Source organism: Salmo salar, chromosome ssa18 (genome assembly GCF_905237065.1).
Source record: "Salmo salar chromosome ssa18, Ssal_v3.1, whole genome shotgun sequence".
Lineage (NCBI taxonomy): Eukaryota > Metazoa > Chordata > Actinopteri > Salmoniformes > Salmonidae > Salmo > Salmo salar.
The window spans coordinates 44,441,699-44,466,888 of NC_059459.1; the positions used below are offsets into that span (position 1 = coordinate 44,441,699).

At 50.5% G+C, this 25,190-nt stretch overlaps 1 protein-coding gene across 1 annotated transcript in view; it reads left to right on the top strand.

The window, feature by feature from the left end:
• The first annotated feature begins 4,805 nt into the window (after positions 1-4,805).
• Positions 4,806-25,190, top strand: part of si:zfos-911d5.4 (uncharacterized) — a 31,617-nt gene continuing 11,232 nt past the window's right edge. The window contains exons 1-6 of the mRNA XM_045701181.1: positions 4,806-4,810; positions 5,188-5,291; positions 7,331-7,479; positions 11,275-11,503; positions 11,836-11,933; positions 12,280-12,402. Of these exons, the coding sequence (XP_045557137.1) occupies positions 7,477-7,479; positions 11,275-11,503; positions 11,836-11,933; positions 12,280-12,402 (453 nt within the window). The 5' untranslated portion in view covers positions 4,806-4,810; positions 5,188-5,291; positions 7,331-7,476. The remainder of the gene's footprint in view (positions 4,811-5,187; positions 5,292-7,330; positions 7,480-11,274; positions 11,504-11,835; positions 11,934-12,279; positions 12,403-25,190) is intronic.

The window sequence follows — 25,190 nt, forward strand, 5'->3', positions numbered from 1 at the left end:
TATGACAGTCTTCTGTATGACAGTCTTCTGTATGACAGTCTTCCGTATGACAGTCTTCTGTATGACAGTCTTCTGTATGACAGTCTTCCGTATGACAGTCTTCCGTATGACAGTCTTTTATCTGAGAGTCTTCTGTATGACAGTCTTCTGTATGACAGTCTTTTATCTGACAGTCTTCTGTGTGACAGTCTTCTGTGTGACAGTCTTCTGTATGACAGTCTTCTGTATGACAGTCTTCCGTATGACAGTCTTCCGTATGACAGTCTTCTGTATGACAGTCTTCTATATGACAGTCTTCCGTATGACAGTCTTTTATCTGACAGTCTTCTGTATGACGGTCTTCTGTATGACAGTCTTTTATCTGACAGTCTTCTGTGTGACAGTCTTCCGTATGACAGTCTTCTGTATGACAGTCTTTCGTATGACAGTCTTCCGTATGACAGTCTTTTATCTGACTGTCTTCTATATGACAGTCTTCTGTATGACAGTCTTCCGTATGACAGTCTTCCGTATGACAGTCTTCTGTATGACAGTCTTTTATCTGACAGTCTTCTATATGACAGTCTTCCGTATGACAGTCTTTTATCTGACAGTCTTTTATCTGACAGTCTTCTATATGACAGTCTTCTGTATGACAGTCTTCTGTATGACAGTCTTTTATCTGACTGTCTTCTATATGACAGTCTTCTGTATGACAGTCTTCCTTATGACAGTCTTCCGTATGACAGTCTTTTATCTGACAGTCTTCTGTATGACAGTCTTCTGTATGCCAGTCTTCCGTATGACAGTCTTCCGTATGACAGTCTTCTGTATGACAGTCTTCTATATGACAGTCTTCTGTATGACAGTCTTCTGTATGACAGTCTTCTGTATAACAGTCTTTTATCTGACAGTCTTCTATATGACAGTCTTCTGTTTGACAGTCTTCTGTAAGACAGTCTTTTATCTGACAGTTTTCTGTATGACAGTCTTCTATATGACAGTCTTCTGTATGACAGTCTTCTGTATGACGGTCTTCTGTATTACAGTCTTTTATATGACAGTCTTCTGTATGACAGTCTTCCGTATGACAGTCTTCCGTATGACAGTCTTCTGTATGACAGTCTTCTGTATGACAGTCTTCCGTATGACAGTCTTTTATCTGACAGTCTTCTGTATGACAGTCTTCCGTATGACAGTCTTTTATCTGACAGTCTTCTGTATGACAGTCTTCTGTATGACGGTCTTCTGTATGACAGTCTTTTATCTGACAGTCTTCTGTGTGACAGTCTTCCGTATGACAGTCTTCTGTATGACAGTCTTCTGTATGACAGTCTTTTATCTGACAGTCTTCTATATGACAGTGTTCTGTATGACAGTCTTCTGTAAGACAGTCTTTTATCTGATAGTTTTCTGTATGACAGTCTTCTATATGACAGTCTTCTGTATGACAGTCTTCTATATGACAGTCTTCTGTATGACAGTCTTCTGTATGAGAGTCTTCTGTATGACAGACTTCTGTATGACGATCTTCTGTATTACAGTCTTTTATATGACAGTCTTCTGTATGACAGTCTTCCGTATGACAGTCTTCCGTATGACAGTCTTCTGTATGACAGTCTTCTGTATGACAGTCTTCCGTATGACAGTCTTTTATCTGACAGTCTTCTGTATGACAGTCTTCTGTATGACAGTCTTCTGTATGACGGTCTTCTGTATGACAGTCTTTTATCTGACAGTCTTCCGTATGACAGTCTTTTATCTGACAGTCTTCTGTATGACAGTCTTCTGTATGACAGTCTTTTATCTGACAGTCTTCTGTATGACAGTCTTCTGTATGACGGTCTTCTGTATGACAGTCTTTTATCTGACAGTCTTCTGTGTGACAGTCTTCCGTATGACAGTCTTCTGTATGACAGTCTTTTATCTGACAGTCTTCTATATGACAGTCTTCTGTATGACAGTCTTCTGTAAGACAGTCTTTTATCTGACAGTTTTCTATATGACAGTCTTCTGTATGACAGTCTTCTGTATGACAGTTTTCTGCATGACAGTCTTCTGTATGACGGTCTTCTGTATTACAGTCTTTTATATGACCGTCTTCTGTATGACAGTCTTCCGTATGACAGTCTTCCGTATGACAGTCTTCTGTATGACAGTCTTCTGTATGACAGTCATGTCCACTACTTTTCAATAACAAGAAATAAAAAAATACCAAGCATTTGCAACAATGCTCAGTTGCACAGTCTTGTCCTGTGTCCCCTGGTTAGAGACGTAACTACATAATTAGAGAGGTCTTGTCCTGTGCCCCCTGGTTAGAGAGGTAACTACATAATTAGAGAGGTCTTGTCCTGTGTCCCCTGGTTAGAGACATAGCTACATAATTAGAGAGGTCTTGTCCTGTGCCCCCTGGTTAGAGACATAGCTACATAATTAGAGAGGTCTTGTCCTGTGCCCCCTGGTTAGAGAGGTAACTACATAATTAGAGAGGTCTTGTCCCGTGTCCCCTGGTTAGAGACATAGCTACATAATTAGAGAGGTCTTGTCCTGTGTCCCCTGGTTAGAGACATAGCTACATAATTAGAGAGGTCTTGTCCTGTGTCCCCTGGTTAGAGAGGTAACTACATAATTAGAGAGGTCTTGTCCTGTGTCCCCTGGTTAGAGACATAACTACATAATTAGAGAGGTCTTGTCCTGTGTCCCCTGGTTAGAGACGTAACTACATAATTAGAGAGGTCTTGTCCTGTGTCCCCTGGTTAGAGAGGTAACTACATAATTAGAGAGGTCTTGTCCTGTGTCCCCTGGTTAGAGACATAGCTACATAATTAGAGGGGAAGGATGTGGAGGGGGAGACAACATGTTCTTCCTGTAATTTAATTAAAGCACACACATACATACCATAAGATCATATGACCTGTTTGTGCTCGCCATATGTCTATGTTCCACTGGTACAGACCGCTGTGCATCTCCCCACAGTCAATGACCACGGCAATGTGAACTGGATCCACTCTGTGAGAGATTGATTTCCATAACCTACTGCGCTCTCGTAACCCGGTGACCAATACTTTTATTTTTTTTAATTGAATGACTGGTTAGTTTGTGTTTCTCCAGTTGAATGTGAAGACGAAAATGTCCAAAATATATTAATTTTTCTGCTCCCAAATAACGTCTATACCGCCGTGAGGTTTTCCTGGTGGAAATCCGAGCCTCCCGGTGGTTTGTTGTTTACGTCTTCCAGGAACGGGACGCCGGAGCCAAGAGAAGAGCGCGGGTTGGGAAACATCACTCCGGGATACAATTTCACTGCAGCGAGTTGGACGGCAGGAAAGTATATCGGCTGCCTCATCTCACAAAGAGGTGCTAGAAAGAGAAAAACGGACTCCAGTTTGCAACTTTCTCTGGTTTTATTAAAGTAAGAGCTCAACGTTTGTCTCCGTCTTTTGTTTCTAACGTTAGTATCTGTCTTGTCTTTGTTTTTCCGCAGGATGTCACCGCTAAGTCAAGTTCATTTTCCGAGTGTTGTTGTTGTTGTTGTTGTCGTGAACAAACAACGTTTGTTGACATTGGCAATATAGAAGTTGTAGCTAAATACAGCGAGATAATGTAACGTAAATGATGTGTTGTCCCAAAAAAATATATATATTTAATTAGTTAGGACACGCTGTGCTTGCTCCCTCCAAATAGCACAGTTAAAAACGGATGGGAATAATGTGGAACAGGAATCTCTTCCAAAAGACTTAGTAAATAACAAGGTTGCCAACAAACAACAGAATAATATTACCAGGTAGGGAGGGAGTGGGTTACGTGGTGAGTTGATGCCTATTCGGCACCTAGTTATCTATGGGAATTGATCATGCTACTTTGTATACGTTGTTTGTTGACATCCTTTTTGTTATTTACCAAGTTTTTTGGAACAGATTCCTGTTGGAACGTAACACAAATTATACCCACCCGTCAAAAACACGTTTTTTAATGTTGTTACTAGCTATATATTCTTGTTGTTTAAAGACGTTGCTGTCTAAATGAGCTTTTACTTTCCTGTAGTGTGATGCTGTTTTATGTCAACATATAGCTACACCCCTCCACTTCTATAGCTACATACACAAAACATTAGGAACACCTTCCTAATATTGAGTTGCTGCACCCCCTTTTGTCCTCAGAACAGCCTCAATTCGTCGGGGCATGGACTCTACAAGGTGTCGAAAGCGTCCCATAGAGATGCTGGCCCATATTGACTCTAATGCTTCCCACAGTTGTGTCAAGTTGGCTGGATGTCGGACCATTCTTGATACACACAGGAAACTGTTGAGCGTGAAAAACCCTGCAGCGTTGCAGTTCTTGACTCAAACCGGTGTACCCGGCACCCACTACCATACCCCCGTTGAAAGGCACTTAAATCTTTTGTCTTTCCCCATTCACCCTCTGAATGAGACACAATACACGTCTCGAGGCTTAAAAATCCTTAATTAATTTGACTCCTCCCCTTCATCTACACTGATTGAAGTGGATTTAACAGGTGACATCAATAAGAGATCATATCTTTCACCTGGTCAGTCTACGTTCCTAATGTTTTATACACTCGGTGTGTGTTGTTCCACTTATTATCAAGTTTGGTTTTGTTGTTTCAGATCCACAAGAAGAATGTTTCAGCTTGGAAGCCAGCTTGCCCAGTTTCACTTCTCCACAAGACCCAGTACTGCTACTGCAGGTGCCCAAGGAGAGACTACACAGCCTGCCCTAACAGTACAGGACTTTATCCAACATGTCAGGTAGGTCTGAATGAATGATTCAACATGTCAGGTAGGTCTAAATGAATGATTCAACATGTCAGGTAGGTCTGAATGGATTGATTGATTCAACATGTCAGGTAGGTCTGAATGGATTGATTCAACATGTCAGGTAGGTCTGAATGGATTGATTCAACATGTCAGGTAGGTCTGAATGGATTGATTCAACATGTCAGGTAGGTCTGAATGGATTGATTCAACATGTCAGGTAGGTCTGAATGGATTGATTCAACATGTCAGGTAGGTCTGAATGGATTGATTCAACATATGGTGAGGTTGTTAGCTAGATGTTCTTGTTTCTCCTCAACAGTGGTAGCTAGCTAGACGACGGTTGTGTGTGTGTGGGGGGGTCAGGTTGTACGTAGTAAAAAAAAGCATAAGGACCTTGGATTTATAGCCCTCTTTCCAATATTGTCTTTAGGAAACTTGGCGGACTGAAAAAAGAATACATTTTCTGCGACCTACGAGTCCCGACCCAGTTTCAAACCACCAAGGCAGACGACATCAACCTTGTCATCCTCACAGGTGCGCAATCAAGTATTTTTAACTAACTAGGTCTATGAACTGTGTAGTTGACTTGACTCCTAACCAATGTTCCCTCATTTTTTGGGGGGGGGGCACTGAGTAAATTTCAGTTGTGCAAACTTAGAAATTTGTGAAAATTCCTGTTGAACTTCCAGCGCGTGTTTACTGTGAACACTGAGGCTGTACTCGCTTTAAGTTACAGTTTTAACAGTGGCCAAGTAGGCTACTGTGGGTATTTGATTATAATGTAGGTCTACCAGAGTGGCCTACCATCAAAAACAATGGAGAAAAATGCATCCCATAACATTTTAACATGGAAATAACTGTTCTATCATTCAGCCTACAGTAGCAGCCAATGTGTGGTGTTCAATGCCTACATTCCATGAGACTTTGGAAGAGAAAAACATGTAGGGATTGACATTAACCTGTTGATCCACTTGTCCTTCAGACAAATGGTGTGGTGTTTCATGCAAGAAACCAAAATACAACACAGCCCCTTCAAGACAGAAAAGTACTTTACCTGACTGGCTTTTCTAGAAATGTACTTTTTTTTTGTGCTCTTGTAGGAAGCAATCACTCCCCCATTGCTGACTACAAATTATTTATATCTGGGCTAATAACTCACTAACTAGCAAAGGATATGAACAGAATGTGCACACATGGCTACATGCAGCTCTCGCTTTCATCGCGACACAAGCTCATCCATTCACGACCGCTCATGCTGTAAACACAGTCCAGTTCAAAGTGAATGGCACAGATCCATATATGGCAATGGTCTATTTGCATATAGGCCTACTGCAGCTCTGATTGTTCCGCACCGATCTGTGTAGAGTATTGGGCTGAGTTGTAGAATCCTACTCTTGTGTCCTGCCTCCAACTAAATCTCTTGCATAGTTCGTTTTTGTTTTGGTATGTTGCTTTGAAAGTGGCTAATATTGCATTGATTTGATCATAATTAAAACAGTAAAGGGAAGTGTTGATAGTGTTAACTTACAGGGAAAACTCTGAGCTTCACTCAGCTTTCTAATCTCCTGCTTCTCTGTGGGCTGATATTTGTTCTGCGTGGCAGTCCCGGGAGCGGTGAGGAAGTCTTGGTGCTACTGCGTAAACGTGCGCAGCTTAGAGTGAACATTGACAGGGATGCTGGCCCATGTTGACTCCAATGCTTCCCACCTGTGTGTCAAGTTCGCTGGATGTCCTTTTGGGTGGTGGACCGTTCTTGATACACATGGGGGGGGGGGGACTGTTAAGTGTGGAAAAACCCAGCAGCATTGCAGTTCTTGACACACACAAACCGGTGCCCCTGGCACCTACTACCATACCCCGTTCAAAGGCACTTAAATCTTTTGTCTTGCCCATTCACTGTCTGAAGGGCAACCATACACAATCCATGTCTCAATTGTCTCCAGGCTTAAAAATCCTTCTATAACCTGTCTCTTCCCCTTCATCTACACTGATTTTTAAGTGGATTTAACAAGTAACATCAATAAGGGATCACAGCTTTCACCTGGTCAGTCTGTCATGGAAAGAGCAGGTGTTCCTAATGTTTTGTACACTGTCTATATGATTGGGTGTATAGATTGAAAGCAGCCATTAAGCTCTATCAGAGGTGCTAATGGACATACTGAGCATAAACTCAATCAAGGCTGTCCAACCCTGTTCCTGTAGGTGTTCACTCCAACCTCTGTTCCTGGAGAGGTACCCTCCTGTAGGTGTTCACTCCAACCCTGTTCCTGGAGAGCCCTCCTGTAGGTGTTCACTCCAACCTCTGTTCCTGGAGAGGTACCCTCCTGTAGGTGTTCACTCCAACCTCTGTTCCTGGAGAGGTACCCTCCTGTAGGTGTTCACTCCAACCCTGTTCCTGGAGAGGTTCACTCCAACCCTGTTCCTGGAGAGAGATACCCCCCTGTAGGTGTTCACTCCAACCCTGTTCCTGGAGAGAGATACCCTCCTGTAGGTGTTCACTCCAACACTAATTAGCTGGTAGATGAGCTGAATCAAGTTAGTTATAACTCAACCTCTTCTATCTGTCTTCTAAGGTCACGGGGTGTTCTGCATCGATGTGAAGCCCTGGAGAGGAACGGTGTCTTCCCAGCAGCAGAACTGGCATGTTCAGCTCAAAGAACAGGACCACGACTTTACCAACACCTCTATAGAACAGGTGGCAGACCCTCTTGAGGCCATCATGGTAAATATGTCAGCATCTTTTCGTTACAAAAAAATATACATCTTGCTAAGTCATTCACATAGACTAGTGGTCCAAAAGCTTACAGTATGAAGACTAGATCAGGGGTTATCAAACCTTTTTTTGGGGGGGGGGGAACAAATTCATCAGCCCCCCCCCCACCCCAATAACTTGACTGAGATTTTTTTTTAAAAAGGGCCCATAGTTTTACTGTGGCAGGGCGTAGTCGGACAAGTCTCAGGCCCTGGGAAGGAATGTTTTTAAAGGCCTACCTCTTTTGCATAACAAAGCAAATTTCCTGCAATTCTACAAATGTATGTTATTTTATGGGGGGCAAAGCAATGTCGTTACAGCTTTAAGTAACTCCACATTTTGCCATGAGAGAACTTTGCAGTTTTAAATCTTAAATTACAGTGCATTTTATGTAAAAAGGGAGAAAAATAAAATTATAATTGTTATATATATATATATATAGCCTACGGTCTTCACCGAGGTCCGGAGGGCCGCACTTAAAATGGATTCTATTTACTCTATCCGTCGCTTTTGGAATTTGCTCCCTGACTGTCTCGCTTGCGTATAGATGACTGTTAGTAAGCCGGACAGGGGAAGACTATAAATGTAGGTCATTATTTCTACAGAGATTCAGTTTGATTTTGGTCATTTTAATGTTGATTGAGATTGTTTCCCCCTCACAGGCCAGATCTGGCCCCCGTATGTTTGACACCCCTGAGGCTCTGATCTACAGTGAATGGAAATGAGTGACTCCTATCCTGCCCTGGTGGACAGGGTGACAGCTGTGTTGAGACACCTGTTTTTCCCCCTCTATAAACATAATTACAGCCGTTAAAATCAAGAGGGCCTACTTTGGGAGGGAATTTACCGAAACCCTGCTTCGCTGTAGTGTTAATCAACTCATTTCCATATAAATGTGCTACTCTGACTCAGTCAAGATCCAGGACAAAGCAGACATTTAGATTAGAATACAAAACAAGTCAGTCAGACTTTTTTTAAAACATTTTTTTAAACTACAGCTTGGTTTAGAAGGATATTTTTATCATCAAATCCTTCCAATGGTGATTTTATTTTTATTTTTTTGGGGGGGGGTAACATTTTCCTAAACTGTGCTTTCCATTTCCATAGTGTGTCAGAAGAACATTACCCACCAAAAACATGCATTATGAGTTATTTGTGGTTGTTAAAATGCTGCTTGATGAAGAATAATATACTATACTTGCTAATGATTAGGTCTCTGATTTATTGACTAATGATTTATCTATACACTTAGATTTTACATTCACTTTTTAGTCATTTAGGGGGTGTAGTTGAGTGTCATCCGCATAGCAGTGATAGGAGAGACCATGTGAGGATATGACAGAGCTGAGTGACTTGGTGTAGAGAGAGAAGAGGGCCTAGAACTGAGCCCTGGGGACCTGAGCCCTGGGGAACGGAGCCCTGGGGAACGGAGCCCTGGGGAACGGAGCCCTGGGGAACGGAGCCCTGGGGAACGGAGCCCTGGGGAACTGAGCCCTGGGGAACTGAGCCCTGGGGAACACCAGTAGTGAGAGTACGTGGTGCAGATACAGATCCTCTCCACGTCACCTGGTAAGAGCGGCCAGCCGGGTAGGATGCAATCAAGAGTGTGTAGAGTCTGAGACGCCCAGCCCTGAGAGGAGGATCTGATGGAGCCTGAGACACCCAGCCCTGAGAGGATGGAGAGGAGGATCTGATGGTTCACGGTGTCAAAGGCAGCAGATAGATCTAGGAGGATGAGAACAGAAGAGAGTCAGCTTTGGCAGTGTGAAGAGCCTCTGACAATAAGAGGAGCAGTCTCAGTTGAGAAACCCGTCTTGAAGCCTGACTGGTTAGGGTCCAGAAAATAATTCTTAGAGTTGGTCAGAGACTCAAGTTTTTTTTTTGAAAGAAAAGAAAGCAGGGATACAGGTCTGTAGTTTCTGAAGTCAGAGGGTTTGAAGACGAGGGGAGCAACTCTGGGCATTTTGAGGTTAGAGGGTCAGCCAAGGGTCAGAGATGAGTTGATGAGGGAAGTGAAGGTCTCCAGTGATGGTCTGGGGATGGGGTTGAGCAGGCAGGTTGTCGGGCAGCCGGACCTCACTAGTTGCTGGATGTCATCTGGAGAGAGAGAGGGGAGAAAGGTCAAGGCGTCTGTTAGTTCTGTGTGAGTGAGACCAGTGGACTCAATAGGTTGAGTGGATGTCGGCAAACTTGGAGGAGGGAGGGGTAGATGGAAAAGTGTTTCCTAGGTTTAGAGGCAGAGCCTTAACATTTACATTGATAGAAAGTGTACCCATACTAGCACACTGTGTACTCATCGTCGCATACTAAACGAGACGTGTTAAATGGTAAAAATGTTGCAGTATGTCACGGCCGCAACGCAAGAGCAGCTCCTGAATAGGTGGGGTTGAGTGCGGGTGCGTTTTATTTCCAAATTCAACAGACGTGCATCGCATTAACCAGTCTGATAATAGATAATTTCCAATACGATCAATTTGTCTAAACTCTGAATATAATATGAATGGGGTTATAGGCCTACTCAGGCTGGTTATATGCGGACTATCACATTCGACTTATACCATAGCCTATTTTTAAGGACTAAAGACAGTTATTTGGTTCCATTTCAACATATTTATTAGTGAAACAAAAGTGTGTACACTTTTTCAAATGTTGAAATCAAAAGACTATTTCACAGAAAAACGTGGCCAGCCGTGGTGCATCGCAAATTCAGAACCGTTGCATAGCAACATAATAAACTATACCACTGATCATTGGAATGAGATCAGAATGACCTACGAAGGCTTGATCCATCAATTCAGTTATTAAATAGGGAGGCCAGCCTACAAAAACGATTTAGCATGACATCAATAACAGCTAAGTCCCCAGTGCTGACACATTCAGAAATCAAAAGATGGTTTGGCATTTAGTTTTTAAACTCTGACGAGAACAAGAAACACTTTTCAATGAGAAAGCAAATCCTCTTTGGTTAAAAAAAAACCAAAAACAAAGTTTTGATAATTTTAAGGAGAACAAAAATTACTTCGCCTACATTTGAGAACCACAGCAGAAAACGTCGCTGTTCGGCATCTTCCCAATTAAGTAGCTTAGTTTTGTTGTTGGGCCCTAGTTGGCTTCAAGTAGCCAATCACTCTCCAATGCATTGTGGAAAAGTGCATCGAATTCTACTAGATGACGAGTCCAAATGAGTAGAACATAATGGCATTTAAAGTATGATTTTTTTCTAAATGTTGTATACTATTTAAATGTGCATACTCAAACGGCCTACTATTTAGGACACAAGGGTATTTGGTCATGGCCATTGGGTTTAGCAGAGGATGCAGATGAAGAGAAGGTATAGAGGAGGATGATAGGTCCTCTGGAAGTTTTGTTTTCCTCCTTTTTCACTCAGCTGCCTGCAGCCCTGTTCTGTAAGCTATACCCCCTCCAGACCAAGACAGCTAACCTGTGAGATAGATGAGCAGAGAGATATATCTATCACTCCAGTGTTAATCTGCTAAATTGTAATTACTTTGCTACTATGGCCTATTTATTGCCTTACCACCTCATGCCACTTGCACACACTGTATAGACTTTCTTTTTTTTTTCTATTGTGTTATTGACTGTACGCTTGTTTACTCCATGTGTAACTCTGTTTCTGTCGCACTGCTTTGCTTTATCTTGGCCAGGTCAAAGTTGTAAATGAGAATTGGTTCTCAACTAGCTTACCTGGTTAAAAAAATCCTCCATACCAAGACGGGTAACTTGTGGTATCTATATATCCTCCAGACCAAGACAGCTAACCTGTGGCAGTACCTGAGGAGGAGCGGCATATCGGTGCGTCAGGAGCTCTTCCTTCCCAGGCTAGTCTTCCTCGCCCCAGACTGCCAGCTGGATGAAGAGTTGAGGAAGAGGAGGGAGCTGGTCTCCCACAGTCAAATAGATGCGTTCCTCCGCTCCTTCAGAGAGGGTTATGTAGCCTGGATATCAGACGCACTGACTCCTGCCTGGCTGTCTGGTGAGTGGAGGAGGCATTGTGTGTTTTTTGGGTCACAAATACCAATTATTTTTTTGATTTTATTTTTTTAAACAAAAATGGATGCCTTGGATAAGAAAATACTATTTTGGGGAAATATGACAGTTTTAAATAGTGAAAGAAGGGAGCTTTTCAATATTTCTAAGCTAATCAATATTTACTACTGTTAGCCTAGTCTGCCGTTCATCACTTGCTGTACTGTTGAAGGTAGACAGAGAAGCACCTTGCTGTACTGTTGACAGTATAGACAGAGATGCACATTTGCATGTGTGTTTAAGCGCTTTATAAATCCTGTATGTTATTGTGTCCTGCAGGTCACCTGTCGTACCGTCAGATAGGGGAGCTGAAACAAGTGGTGAGGAAAATGGGGACCTGGGACCTCGTCAGACTACAGGGAGGAGAGCAGCTCAAGGTGGCTTTAACAACTTGATGGATATTAATATCTGCAATTTCGCAGATGCTTTTATCCTAAACCGCTAACAGTCGTGTGTGTACATTTTAAGTATGGGTGGCCCCGGGAATCGAACCCACAGTCCAAGAGGTACCAGTGCCGTGCTCTACCAACTGAGTTACTCAGGACCCCCATAGCCTTGTATCTGTCTATTTTATTCATAATAATGCTTAGGCCACTACTTTTTCTAGTGCTGTTCTGAAACCAAAAGACACTGTTTATTAATTTTAGTTTTGTTTTACTGTGAAGTGTGTCATGAATTTTTAAATGCGGTTTTAAATCAAGTTTGTCTGTACTTGGTTTGAAGGGAGACTTCCGGAGCTGTCCTTACATCGCTCTAAACCGCCAGGAGACGGACACCATGGAATTCTTTAAGATCAAAACGCTGTCTGCTAATTCACTGTGGGCTCTGCTGGGACACGCCCCTCAGGTTAGTGCGCCCCCCCACCGCCGTCATCGTGACAACCAGCACACCGTATTGAGCTGTGATTGGTTGATGCTGTTGTGCTTCTGCTCACTGACTGAAAGACTCAACACAAGGGCTTAGAAAGAGGAGTGTCTTGGCCCTACAACTCCTTGGGGGCAGAGAAGACTGAAAAGCCTGTGTTAGGGATTGGGGTTTTAGGGCTCCCGAGTGGCTCAGCGGTCTAAGGCACTGCGTATCAGAGCTAGAGGCTTCACTACAGACCCTGGTTCGATCCCGGGTTGTCTCTCAACCGGCCGTGATCGGGAATCCCATAGGGCCGGCGCACAATTGGCCCAGCGTCGTTGGGGGAGGCTATGGCTGGGGTAGGCCGTCACTGTAAAATAAGAATCTGTTCTTAACTGACTTGCCTGGTTTAAATAAAGGTTAAATTAATAAATGTCACTTTCTATAGATACTGTCTCAAAGTTTTTCTCTGAAATTACAAGACACCACTTGAGAATATAATAGGTAAAGATATAACCTTAAGCTGCAAGCAGAGGGCACTGCTACGGCAAAGATCTGCAGAGATGCACTGTATGAGACAAGATTCCCCATTTTTAATTTATTTATTTAACTAGGCAAGTCAGTTAAGAACATTCTTATTTACTACCTGCCCCCCCCCTCTAACCACTAGGCTACCTGCCTCCCCCCCTCTAACCACTAGGCTACCTGCCTCCCCCCCTCTAACCACTAGGCTACCTGCCTCCCCCCTCTAACCACTAGGCTACCTGCCTCCCCCCTCTAACCAACTAGGCTACCTGCCTCCCCCCTCTAACCACTAGGCTACCTGCCTCCCCCTCTAACCACTAGGCTACCTGCCTCCCCCCCTCTAACCACTAGGCTACCTGCCTCCCCCCTCTAACCACTAGGCTACCTGCCTCCCCCCTCTAACCACTAGGCTACCTGCCTCCCCCCTCTAACCACTAGGCTACCTGCCTCCCCCCCTCTAACCACTAGGCTACCTGCCTCCCCCCTCTAACCACTAGGCTACCTGCCTCCCCCCTCTAACCACTAGGCTACCTGCCTCCCCCTCTAACCACTAGGCTACCTGCCTCCCCCCTCTAACCACTAGGCTACCTGCCTCCCCCCCTCTAACCACTAGGCTACCTGCCTCCCCCCCCTCTAACCACTAGGCTACCTGCCTCCCCCCCCTCTAACCACTAGGCTACCTGCCTCCTCCCCCCTCTAACCACTAGGCTACCTGCCTCCCCCCTCTAACCACTAGGCTACCTGCCTCCCCCCCTCTAACCACTAGGCTACCTGCCTCCCCCCCTCTAACCACTAGGCTACCTGCCCCCCCCCTCTAACCACTAGGCTGCCTCCCCCCCTCTAACCACTAGGCTACCTGCCTGCCCCCCTCTAACCACTAGGGCTGCCTGCCCCCCCCCCTAACCACTAGGCTACCTGCCTCCCCCCCTCTAACCACTAGGCTACCTGCATCCCCCCCCCCCCTCTAACCACTAGGCTACCTGCACCCCCCCCTCTAACCACTAGGCTACCTGCCCCCCCCTCTAACCACTAGGGCTGCCTCCCCCCCCCTCTAACCACTAGGCTACCTGCCTGCCCCCCTCTAACCACTAGGCTGCCTGCCTCCCCCCCCTAACCACTAGGCTACCTGCCTCCCCCCCCTCTAACCACTGCATCCCCCCCACCCCCTCTAACCACTAGGGCTACCTGCATCCCCCCACCCCTCTAACCACTAGGCTACCTGCATCCCCCCACCCCTCTAACCACTAGGCTACCTGCCTCCCCCCCCCTAACCACTAGGCTACCTGCCTCTTCCCCCCCTCTAACCACTAGGCTACCTGCCTCCCCCCCCCCTCTAACCACTAGGCTACCTGCCTCCCCCCCCCTCTAACCACTAGGCTACCTGCCTCCCCCCCCTCTAACCACTAGGGCTACCTGCCTCCCCCTCTAACCACTAGGCTACCTGCCTCCCCCCCTAACCACTAGGGCTACCTGCCACCCCCTCTAACCACTAGGCTACCTGCCTCCCCCCCTCTAACCACTAGGCTACCTGCCTCCCCCCCCTCTAACCACTAGGCTGCCTCCCCCCCCGAACCACTAGGGCTACCTGCCTCTCCCCCCTCTAACCACTAGGCTACCTGCCTCCCCCCACCCCCCTCTAACCACTAGGCTACCTGCCTCCCCCCCCCCTCTAACCACTAGGCTACCTGCCTCCCCCCCCCTCTAACCACTAGGCTACCTGCCTCCCCCCTCTAACCACTAGGCTACCTGCCACCCCCTCCTAACCACTAGGCTACCTGCCTCCCCCCCTCTAACCACTAGGCTACCTGCCTCCCCCCCCTCTAACCACTAGGCTACCTGCCTCCCCCCCCTCTAACCACTAGGCTACCTGCCTCCCCCCCCCTCTAACCACTAGGGCTACCTGCCTGCCCCCCCCTCTAATCACTAGGCTACCTGCCTGCCCCCCCCTAACCACTAGGCTACCTGCCTGCCCCCCCTCTAACCACTAGGCTACCTGCCTCCCCCCCTAACCACTAGGGCTACCTGCCTCCCCCCCCCTAACCACTAGGCTACCTGCCTCCCCCCTCTAACCACTAGGGCTACCTGCCTCCCCCCTAACCACTAGGGCTACCTGCCTCCCCCCCTAACCACTAGGGCTACCTGCCTCCCCCTCTAACCACTAGGCTACCTGCCTCCCCCCTAACCACTAGGCTACCTGCCTCCCCCCTAACCACTAGGCTACCTGCCTCCCCCCCCTAACCACTAGGGCTACCTGCCTCCCCCCCTCTAACCACTAGGCTACCTGCCTCCCCCCCCTCTAACCACTAGGCTACCTGCCTCCCCCCTCTAACCACTAGGCTACCTGCCTCCCCCCCCTCTAACCACTAGGCTACCTGCCCCCCCCCTCTAACCACTAGGCTACCTGCCCCCCCTCTAACCACTAGGCTACCTGCCCCCCCCTCTAACCACTAGGCTACCTGCCCCCCCCCCCTCTAACCACTAGGCTACCTGCCCCCCCCTCTAACCACTAGGCTGCCTCCCCCCCCCCTCTAACCACTAGGCTACCTGCCTGCCCCCCCCCCCCCTCTAACCACTAGGGCTACCGCCTGCCCCCCCCCCCCCCTCTAACCACTAGGCTACCTGCCTGCCCCCCTCTAACCACTAGGGCTACCTGCCTGCCCCCCCCTCTAACCACTAGGCTACCTGCCTGCCCCCCCCCTCTAACCACTAGGGCTACCTGCCCCTCCCCCCCTCTAACCACTAGGCTACCTGCCGCCTCCCCCCTCTAACCACTAGGCTACCTGCCCCCCCCCTAACCACTAGGCTACCTGCCCCCCCTCTAACCAATAGGCTGCCTCCCCCCCCTCTAACCACTAGGCTACCTGCCTGCCCCCCCCCCCCCCTCTAACCACTAGGCTACCTGCCTGCCCCCCCCACCCCCCTCCTAACCACTAGGCTACCTGCCTGCCCCCCCCCTTAACCACTAGGCTACCTGCCTGCCCCCCTCTAATCACTAGGCTACCTGCCTGCCCCCCCCCTCTAAGCACTAGGCTACCTGCACCCTCCCCCTCTAACCACTAGGGCTACCTGCCGCCTCCCCCTCTAACCACTAGGCTGCCTCCCCCCCCTCTAACCACTAGGCTACCTGCCTGCCCCCCCCTCTAACCACTAGGCTGCCTGCCTCCCCCCCTAACCACTAGGCTACCTGCCTCCCCCTCTAACCACTAGGCTACCTGCACCCCCCCTCTAACCACTAGGCTACCTGCACCCCCCCTAACCACTAGGCTACCTGCCTCCCCCCTCTAACCACTAGGCTACCTGCCCCCCCTCTAACCACTAGGCTGCCTCCCCCCCTCTAACCACTAGGCTACCTGCCTGCCCCCCCTCTAACCACTAGGCTGCCTGCCCACCCCCCCAACCACTGGCTACCTGCCTCCCCCCCTCTAACCACTGCATCCCCCCCACCCCTCTAACCACTAGGCTACCTGCATCCCCCCACCCCCTCTAACCACTAGGCTACCTGCATCCCCCCCACCCCTCTAACCACTAGGCTACCTGCCTCCCCCCCCCAACCACTAGGCTACCTGCCTTTTCCCCCTCTAACCACTAGGCTACCTGCCTCTCCCCACCCCCTCTAACCACTAGGCTACCTGCCTCTCCCCCCCTCTAACCATTAGGCTACCTGCCTCTCCCCCCCCCCTAACCACTAGGGCTACCTGCCTCCCCCCCTAACCACTAGGCTACCTGCCCCCCCCTAACCACTAGGCTACCTGCCCCCCCTAACCACTAGGCTACCTGCCTCCCCCCCTCACCACTAGGGCTACCTGCCTCTCCCCCCCTCTAACCACTAGGCTACCTGCCTGCCCCCCCCTCTAATCACTAGGGCTACCTGCCTGCCCCCCCTCTAAGCACTAGGCTACCTGCACCCTCCCCCTCTAACCACTAGGCTACCTGCCGCCTCCCCCTCTAACCACTAGGGCTACCTGCCGCCTCCCCCTCTAACCACTAGGCTACCTGCCCCCCCCTCTAACCACTAGGCTGCCTCCCCCCCTCTAACCACTAGGCTACCTGCCTCCCCCTCTAACCACTAGGCTACCTGCACCCCCCTCTAACCACTAGGCTACCTGCACCCCCCCTCTAACCACTAGGCTACCTGCACCCCCCCTCTAACCACTAGGCTACCTGCACCCCCCCTCTAACCACTAGGCTACCTGCCCCCCCTCTAACCACTAGGCTGCCTCCCCCCCTCTAACCACTAGGCTACCTGCCTGCCCCCCCCTCTAACCACTAGGCTGCCTGCCTCCCCCCCTAACCACTAGGGCTACCTGCCTCCCCCCCCTCTAACCACTGCATCCCCCCCACCCCCCTAACCACTAGGCTACCTGCATCCCCCCCACCCCCTCTAACCACTAGGCTACCTGCCTCTCCCCCCCTAACCACTAGGCTACCTGCCTCTTCCCCCCCTCTAACCACTAGGCTACCTGCCTCTCCCCCCCCTCTAACCACTAGGCTACCTGCCTCTCCCCCCCTCTAACCACTAGGCTACCTGCACCCCCTCCTAACCACTAGGCTACCTGCACCCCCCCTCTAACCACTAGGCTACCTGCACCCCCCCCCTCTAACCACTAGGCTACCTGCCCCCCCCTCTAACCACTAGGCTGCCTCCCCCCTCTAACCACTAGGCTACCTGCCTGCCCCCCCTCTAACCACTAGGCTGCCTGCCCCCCCCCCCTAACCACTAGGCTACCTGCCTCCCCCCCCGCTCTAACCACTGCATCCCCCCACCCCCTCTAACCACTAGGCTACCTGCATCCCCCCCACCCCCTCTAACCACTAGGCTACCTGCCTCTCCCCCCCCTAACCACTAGGGCTACCTGCCTCTTCCCCCCCTCTAACCACTAGGCTACCTGCCTCTCACCCACCCCCCTCTAACCACTAGGCTACCTGCCTCTCCCCCCCCTCTAACCATTAGGCTACCTGCCTCTCCCCCCCCTCTAACCACTAGGCTACCTGCCTCCCCCCTAACCACTAGGGCTACCTGCCTCCCCCCCCCTAACCACTTGGGCTACCTGCCTCCCCCCCTAACCACTAGGGCTACCTGCCTCCCCCCCTCACCACTAGGCTACCTGCCTCTCCCCCCCTCTAACCACTAGGGCTACCTGCCTCTTCCCCTCCCCCCCTCTAACCACTAGGCTACCTGCCTCTTCCCCCCCCTCTAACCACTAGGGCTACCTGCCTCCCCCCCTCTAACCACTAGGCTACCTGCCTCTCCCCCCCTCTAACCACTAGGCTACCTGCCTCTCCCCCCCTCTAACCACTAGGGCTACCTGCCTCTCCCCCCCCTCTAACCACTAGGCTACCTGCCTGCCCCCCCTCTAATCACTAGGCTACCTGCCTGCCCCCCCCCATAACCACTAGGCTACCTGCCTCCCCCTAACCACTAGGGCTACCTGCCTCCCCCCTAACCACTAGGCTACCTGCCTCCCCCAACCACTCAGGCTACCTGCCTCCTCCCCCTCTAACCACTAGGCTACCTGCCTCCCCCTCTAACCACTAGGGCTACCTGCCTCCCCCTCTAACCACTAGGGCTACCTGCCTCCCCCTCTAACCACTAGGGCTACCTGCCTCCCCCCTCTAACCACTAGGCTACCTGCCTCCCCCTCTAACCACTAGGCTACCTGCCTGCCCCCCCCCTCTAATCACTAGGCTACCTGCCTGCCCCCCCTCCAACCACTAGGGCTACCCGCCTGCTCCCCCCACCCCCCTCTAACCACTAGGCTACCTGCCTGCCCCCCCCACCCCCCTCTAACCACTAGGCTACCTGCCTGCCCCCCTCTAATCACTAGGCTACCTGCCTCCCCCCCCCTATCCTCTAACCACTAGGCTACCTGCCTCCCCCCCTAACCACTAGGCTACCTGCCTCCCCCCCCCACCTCTAACCACTAGGCTACCTGCCTCCTCCCCTCTAACCACTAGGCTACCTGCCTCCTCCCCCCTCTAACCACTAGGCTACCTGCCTCCTCCCCCTCTAACCACTAGGCTACCTGCCTCCTCCCCCCTCTAACCACTAGGCTACCTGCCTCCTCCCCTCTAACCACTAGGGCTACCTGCCTCCTCCCCCCTCTAACCACTAGGCTACCTGCCTCCCTCCCCCTCTAACCACTAGGCTACCTGCCTCCCCCCCTCTAACCCTCTAGGGCTACCTGCCTCCCCCCCTCTAACCTCTAGGCTACCTGCCCCCCCCTCTAACCACTAGGCTACCTGCCCCCCCCTCTAACCACTAGGCTACCTGCCCCCCCCTCTAACCACTAGGCTACCTGCCTGCCCCCCCACCCCCCTCTAACCACTAGGGCTACCTGCCTGCCCCCCCCACCCCCCTCTAACCACTAGGCTACCTGCCTGCCCCCCCCACCCCCCTTAACCACTAGGGCTACCTGCCTGCCCCCCCCCTAACCACTAGGCTACCTGCCTGCCCCCCCTAACCACTAGGCTACCTGCCTGCCCCCCTCTAACCACTAGGCTACCTGCCTGCCCCCCCTCTAACCACTAGGCTACCTGCCTGCCCCCCTCTAACCACTAGGCTACCTGCCTGCCCCCCCTCTAACCACTAGGGCTACCTGCCTGCCCCCCCCTCTAACCACTAGGCTACCTGCCTGCCCCCCTCTAACCACTAGGGCTACCTGCCTCCCCCCCTCTAACCACTAGGGCTACCTGCCTCCCCCCTAACCACTAGGCTACCCCCCCCCACCCTAACCACTAGGCTACCTCCCCCCCCTCTAACCACTAGGCTACCTGCCTCCCCCCCTCTAACCACTAGGGCTACCTGCCTCCCCCCCTCTAACCACTAGGCTACCTGCCTCCCCCCTCTAACCACTAGGCTACCTGCCTCCCCCCCTCTAACCACTAGGCTACCTGCCTCCCCCCCCTCTAACCACTAGGCTACCTGCCTCCCCCCCTCTAACCACTAGGCTACCTGCCTCCCCCCCTCTAACCACTAGGCTACCTGCCTCCCCCCCTCTAACCACCAGGCTACCTGCCTGCCCCCCCCTCTAACCACTAGGCTACCTGCCTGCCCCCCCCCCTCTAACCACTAGGGCTACCTGCCTGCCCCCCCCTCTAACCACTAGGCTACCTGCCCCCCCCCTCTAACCACTAGGCTACCTGCCTCCCCCCCCTCTAACCACTAGGCTACCTGCATCCCCCCCACCCCCTCTAACCACTAGGGCTACCTGCCTCCCCCCTCTAACCACTAGGCTACCTGCATCCCCCCACCCCCTCTAACCACTAGGCTACCTGCCTCTCCCCCCCTCTAACCACTAGGCTACCTGCCTCTCCCCCCCTCTAACCACTAGGCTACCTGCCTCCCCCCTCTAACCACTAGGCTACCTGCATCCCCCCCCTATCCTCTAACCACTAGGCTACCTGCCCCCCCTCTAACCACTAGGCTACCTGCCCCCCCTCTAACCACTAGGCTGCCTGCCCCCCCCCTCTAACCAATAGGCTGCCTCCCCACCCCCCCCTCTAACCACTAGGCTACCTGCCTGCCCCCCCACCCCCTCTAACCACTAGGCTACCTGCCTGCCCCCCCCACCCCCCTCTAACCACTAGGGCTACCTGCCTGCTCCCCCCCTCTAACCACTAGGGCTACCTGCCTGCCCCCCCTCTAACCACTAGGGCTACCTGCCTGCCCCCCCCCTCTAACCACTAGGCTACCTGCCTGCCCCCCCCCTCTAACCACTAGGCTACCTGCCTCCCCCCTCTAACCACTAGGGCTACCTGCCTCCCCCCTCTAACCACTAGGCTACCTGCATCCCCCCCCCCCTCTAACCACTAGGGCTACCTGCCTGCCCCCCCTCTAACCACTAGGCTACCTGCCTCCCCCCCTAACCACTAGGGCTACCTGCCTCCCCCCTATCCTCTAACCACTAGGCTACCTGCCCCCCCCTCTAACCACTAGGCTGCCTGCCCCCCCCTCTAACCAATAGGCTGCCTCCCCCACCCCCCTCTAACCACTAGGCTACCTGCCTGCCCCCCACCCCCTCTAACCACTAGGCTACCTGCCTGCCCCCCCACCCCCCTCTAACCACTAGGCTACCTGCCTGCTCCCCCCCCTCTAACCACTAGGCTACCTGCCTGCCCCCCCTCTAACCACTAGGCTACCTGCCTGCCCCCCCTCTAACCACTAGGCTACCTGCCTGCCCCCCCCCTCTAACCACTAGGCTACCTGCCTGCCCCCCCCTCTAACCACTAGGGCTACCTGCCTGCCCCCCCCTCTAACCACTAGGCTACCTGCCTGCCCCCCCTCTAACCACTAGGCTACCTGCCTGCCCCCCCCTCTAACCACTAGGCTACCTGCCTTCCCCCCCTCTAACCACTAGGCTACCTGCCTCCCCCCTCTAACCACTAGGCTACCTGCCTCCCCCCCCCCCTCTAACCACTAGGCTACCTGCCTGCCCCCCCCCCCCCCCTAACCACTAGGCTACCTGCCTCCCCCCTATCCTCTAACCACTAGGCTACCTGCCCCCCCCCTCTAACCACTAGGCTACCTGCCCCCCCCCTCTAACCACTAGGCTACCTGCCTGCCCCCCCCTCTAACCACTAGGGCTACCTGCCTCCCCCCCTCTAACCACTAGGCTACCTGCCTCCCCCCCCTCTAACCACTAGGGCTACCTGCCTCCCCCCCCCTCTAACCACTAGGGCTACCTGCCTCCCCCCCCTCTAACCACTAGGGCTACCTGCCTCCCCCCCCTCTAACCACTAGGCTACCTGCCTCCCCCCCCTCTAACCACTAGGGCTACCTGCCTCCCCCCCCTCTAACCACCACCCCCTCTAACCACTAGGCTACCTGCCTCTCCCCCCCTCTAACCACTAGGGCTACCTGCCTCCCCCCTCTAACCACTAGGCTACCTGCCTGCCCCCCCTCTAACCACTAGGCTACCTGCCTGCCCCCCCCTCTAACCACTAGGCTACCTGCCTGCCCCCCCCTCTAACCACTAGGCTACCTGCCTGCCCCCCCCTCTAACCACTAGGCTACCTGCCTGCCCCCCCTCTAACCACTAGGCTACCTGCACCCCTCCCCCCCCTCTAACCACTAGGCTACCTGCACCCCCTCCCCCCTCTAACCACTAGGCTACCTGCCTGCCCCCCCCCTAACCACTAGGCTACCTGCCTGCCCCCCCCCTCTAACCACTAGGCTACCTGCCTGCCCCCCCTCTAACCACTAGGCTACCTGCCTCCCCCCCCTCTAACCACTAGGCTGCCTGCCACCCCCCCCCCCTAACCACTAGGCTACCTGCCTCCCCCCCTCTAACCGCTAGGCTACCGGCCTCCTCCCTCCCCCCCCCAACCGCTAGGCTACCGGCCTGCTCCCACCCCCCCCTCTAACCACTAGGCTACCTGCCTCCCCCCCTAACCACTAGGCTACCTGCCTCCCCCCCTATAACCACTAGGGCTACCTGCCTGCCCCCCCCTCTAACCACTAGGGCTACCTGCCTCCTCCCTCACCCCCCCCTCTAACCACTAGGCTACCTGCCTCCCCCCCCTCTAACCCCTCGGCTACCTCCCCCCCCTAACCACTAGGCTACCTCACTTCTCTCACTCCACTGTATGTAAATAATTTCTCAGATCTCTCCAATTAACATTGGCATGCTGAGTGTTAATTACTCACTTACTGGCCTTTCTCTCTCTCTCTCTCTCTGCTAAGACGCTCATTAACTGAGCACAGTTGGTTGTAGGAGGTAATTGTGGGTAAACGAGGTAATTGTGGGTAAACGCTGCTGTCTAAAAGCTGCATTATAGATTTTTCAGCCCGATTCCTTTAATTTTTTTTATATTAATTGGTTGATTTGTTTCAGGGAAAGGTAATTGATTGATTTGACTAATGAGGTAAATGCATGCATGCATGCATGCATGCATGCATGCATGCATGTTGGCTGTTCCAGTTGGCCTTAGTCCAAACCTGATAGTCACTCTGAGTGCTTAGGAACCCGAACTGCTGTACTGTGATGAAACAGGAATTCAATTACATTTCAACTATGAAATTCACACAAAATATTGCAGTGCTTACTTCATTTTTTTTTATGATATTTGCTCAGTTGGCAATGTTATGTTGCATATTTCTGCTTCTCGATTCAGATTTCTGACTTATACAAACCAACTTTATTGTCCATGTTACAACTAACAGAAATGTATTTTATAGATGACATGGCTGTTTTTGGGGAAGGGTAGAGCTGTGGCGGTAACGAAGTTTCGTCAGACGGTGATTGTCAAGCAAATAACTGTCGGTCTCACGGTAATTGACCGTTAATTAACATAAACCCACTTAACATCTCCTGGCTTCGACACACAGACTACAAACCATTGATTTCAGACCTTTCGGAACATCTACGTTTTAAAGACTAATAAATCCATGTAATATAGCCTACACCTTCACAATAAATCCATTATTTATTTTAGACAGGTCTAAAGAAACATGATATGAAGAAAATGTAGTCTACTTCAGAAGAACAGAATAGCATACTCTGAGTTAGTCCTGATCTGGCTGTGCCAAATGTCTGTGGGCTACGCTAGTTCATTTAGCAGACAAGATTTGCTTAGAATTCTGTGGCATTATTTTTATAGTATGAAGAATACAGTTGAACATAGCTGGATAAAATTATATTTTCTCCAAACGATTTGAGGAAGTGTTCACAAGGCTGTGTTGAGCGTTTGACAAAAATGTGTTCCTATATGCTTCATTTAGAGTTATTAATGTAACTTCAGTTGTTCTACAAACATTGGGCTGATATGTTTTGATGTCTAATACATTGTAAGGCTGCATGAGACTCAAATGATTTGAAAAAAAGATGCTTGAAAGGCATGAGCTCTGCTTTGTTGTTTGCGCAGGCTGTACACACTTCATCAGTCTCTCATTCACAATTTTGACAAGCACTTGATAATGCCTCGAGTTTCACGGCAGCATCCCTTTTGTGTGGCCGTAATGTACCCCCAAAAAAAGAATCCGTGGCCGTTGTGCCCTTCTCCCTGAGTGCTTCGCGTTCTGAAGCACTTCTCGCTCACATGGCTAATGAACAGCAAAAGTACTAGCCTATGTCAATCTACTATCCCCCATAGTACAAAAGTCTACCTATTCTGTGCAATAAATAAATGTGCACATAATCTGGGACTGTTGTGGGATGCGATAGATCCCAAATTAATACAACCACTAGCATTTTTTTGGGGGGGGGGGTTAAACTTTTTTTACCCAATGTGGCTCAAGCAACAGATCAGAACGTTTAGCTTAAAAGGTTGCTAAACTAATAAGCTCCATCTTCACATTATAAACGCAGCAAGGTGCACGTGGCAGTAGGCTATGAGCGCGACTGTTCCATTAGTGGGGTAACACATTATCAAAAGTGACCGCAAATGTGATTTATGTATGTAATGTTTTATTATAAAGGTGCATATTTTTTTTTATGGTGAAACTGATCTCCCTCAAACTTGACACTCGCGTGCTGCTTATGTACGGCAGTTAGGCTTTACATCCCTTGTAAAGCGGATTAATGTGCCTCATTTTAATAAGTTATTTGGACACTTAGTTGTGATACAAACCTTATCAAAACACATAGGCCTATGGGCTAGGCTACATGAGGTGTGCGACTATGATTAAAGAAAGGCTATTGTCACCCATCAGACTATTCTTCATTTAATATTGTCTTTACATATACAGTGGGGGGGGGGAGTATTTGATCCCCTGCTGATTTTGGACGTTTGCCCAGTGACGACAAAATGATCAGTCTATAATTTTAATGGTAGGTTTATTTGAACAGTGAGAGACAGAATAACAACAAAAAAATCCAGAGAAATGCATGTCAAAAATGTTATAAATTAATTTGCATTTTAATGAGGGAAATAAGTATTTGACCCCTCTGCAAAACATGACTTAGTACTTGTTGGCAAAACCCTTGTTAGCAATCAGAGGTCAGATATTTCTTGTAGTTGGCCACCACATCTCAGGAGGGATTTTGTCCCACTCCTCTTTGCAGAATCTTCTCATTGTACTAAATAATATGTCAGTGTGGAATTAGTTTGATTTAGAATGGACCATTTATTATGCACTTGTCTCAGAACCGGGGCAAGGGGAAAAAATACATGTCATCTATGCACTTAAATGAATGGGGGACGCTTTTACCCGTGGTTTATTTTCATCCCAGCCAGGTAGGCTTTTCTCCTGTTTGTTTATATTTACAATGTGCTTAATATTAGGAAAGTTGAGAAATATAGTAGGCCGTATAGAAAGCTGATGG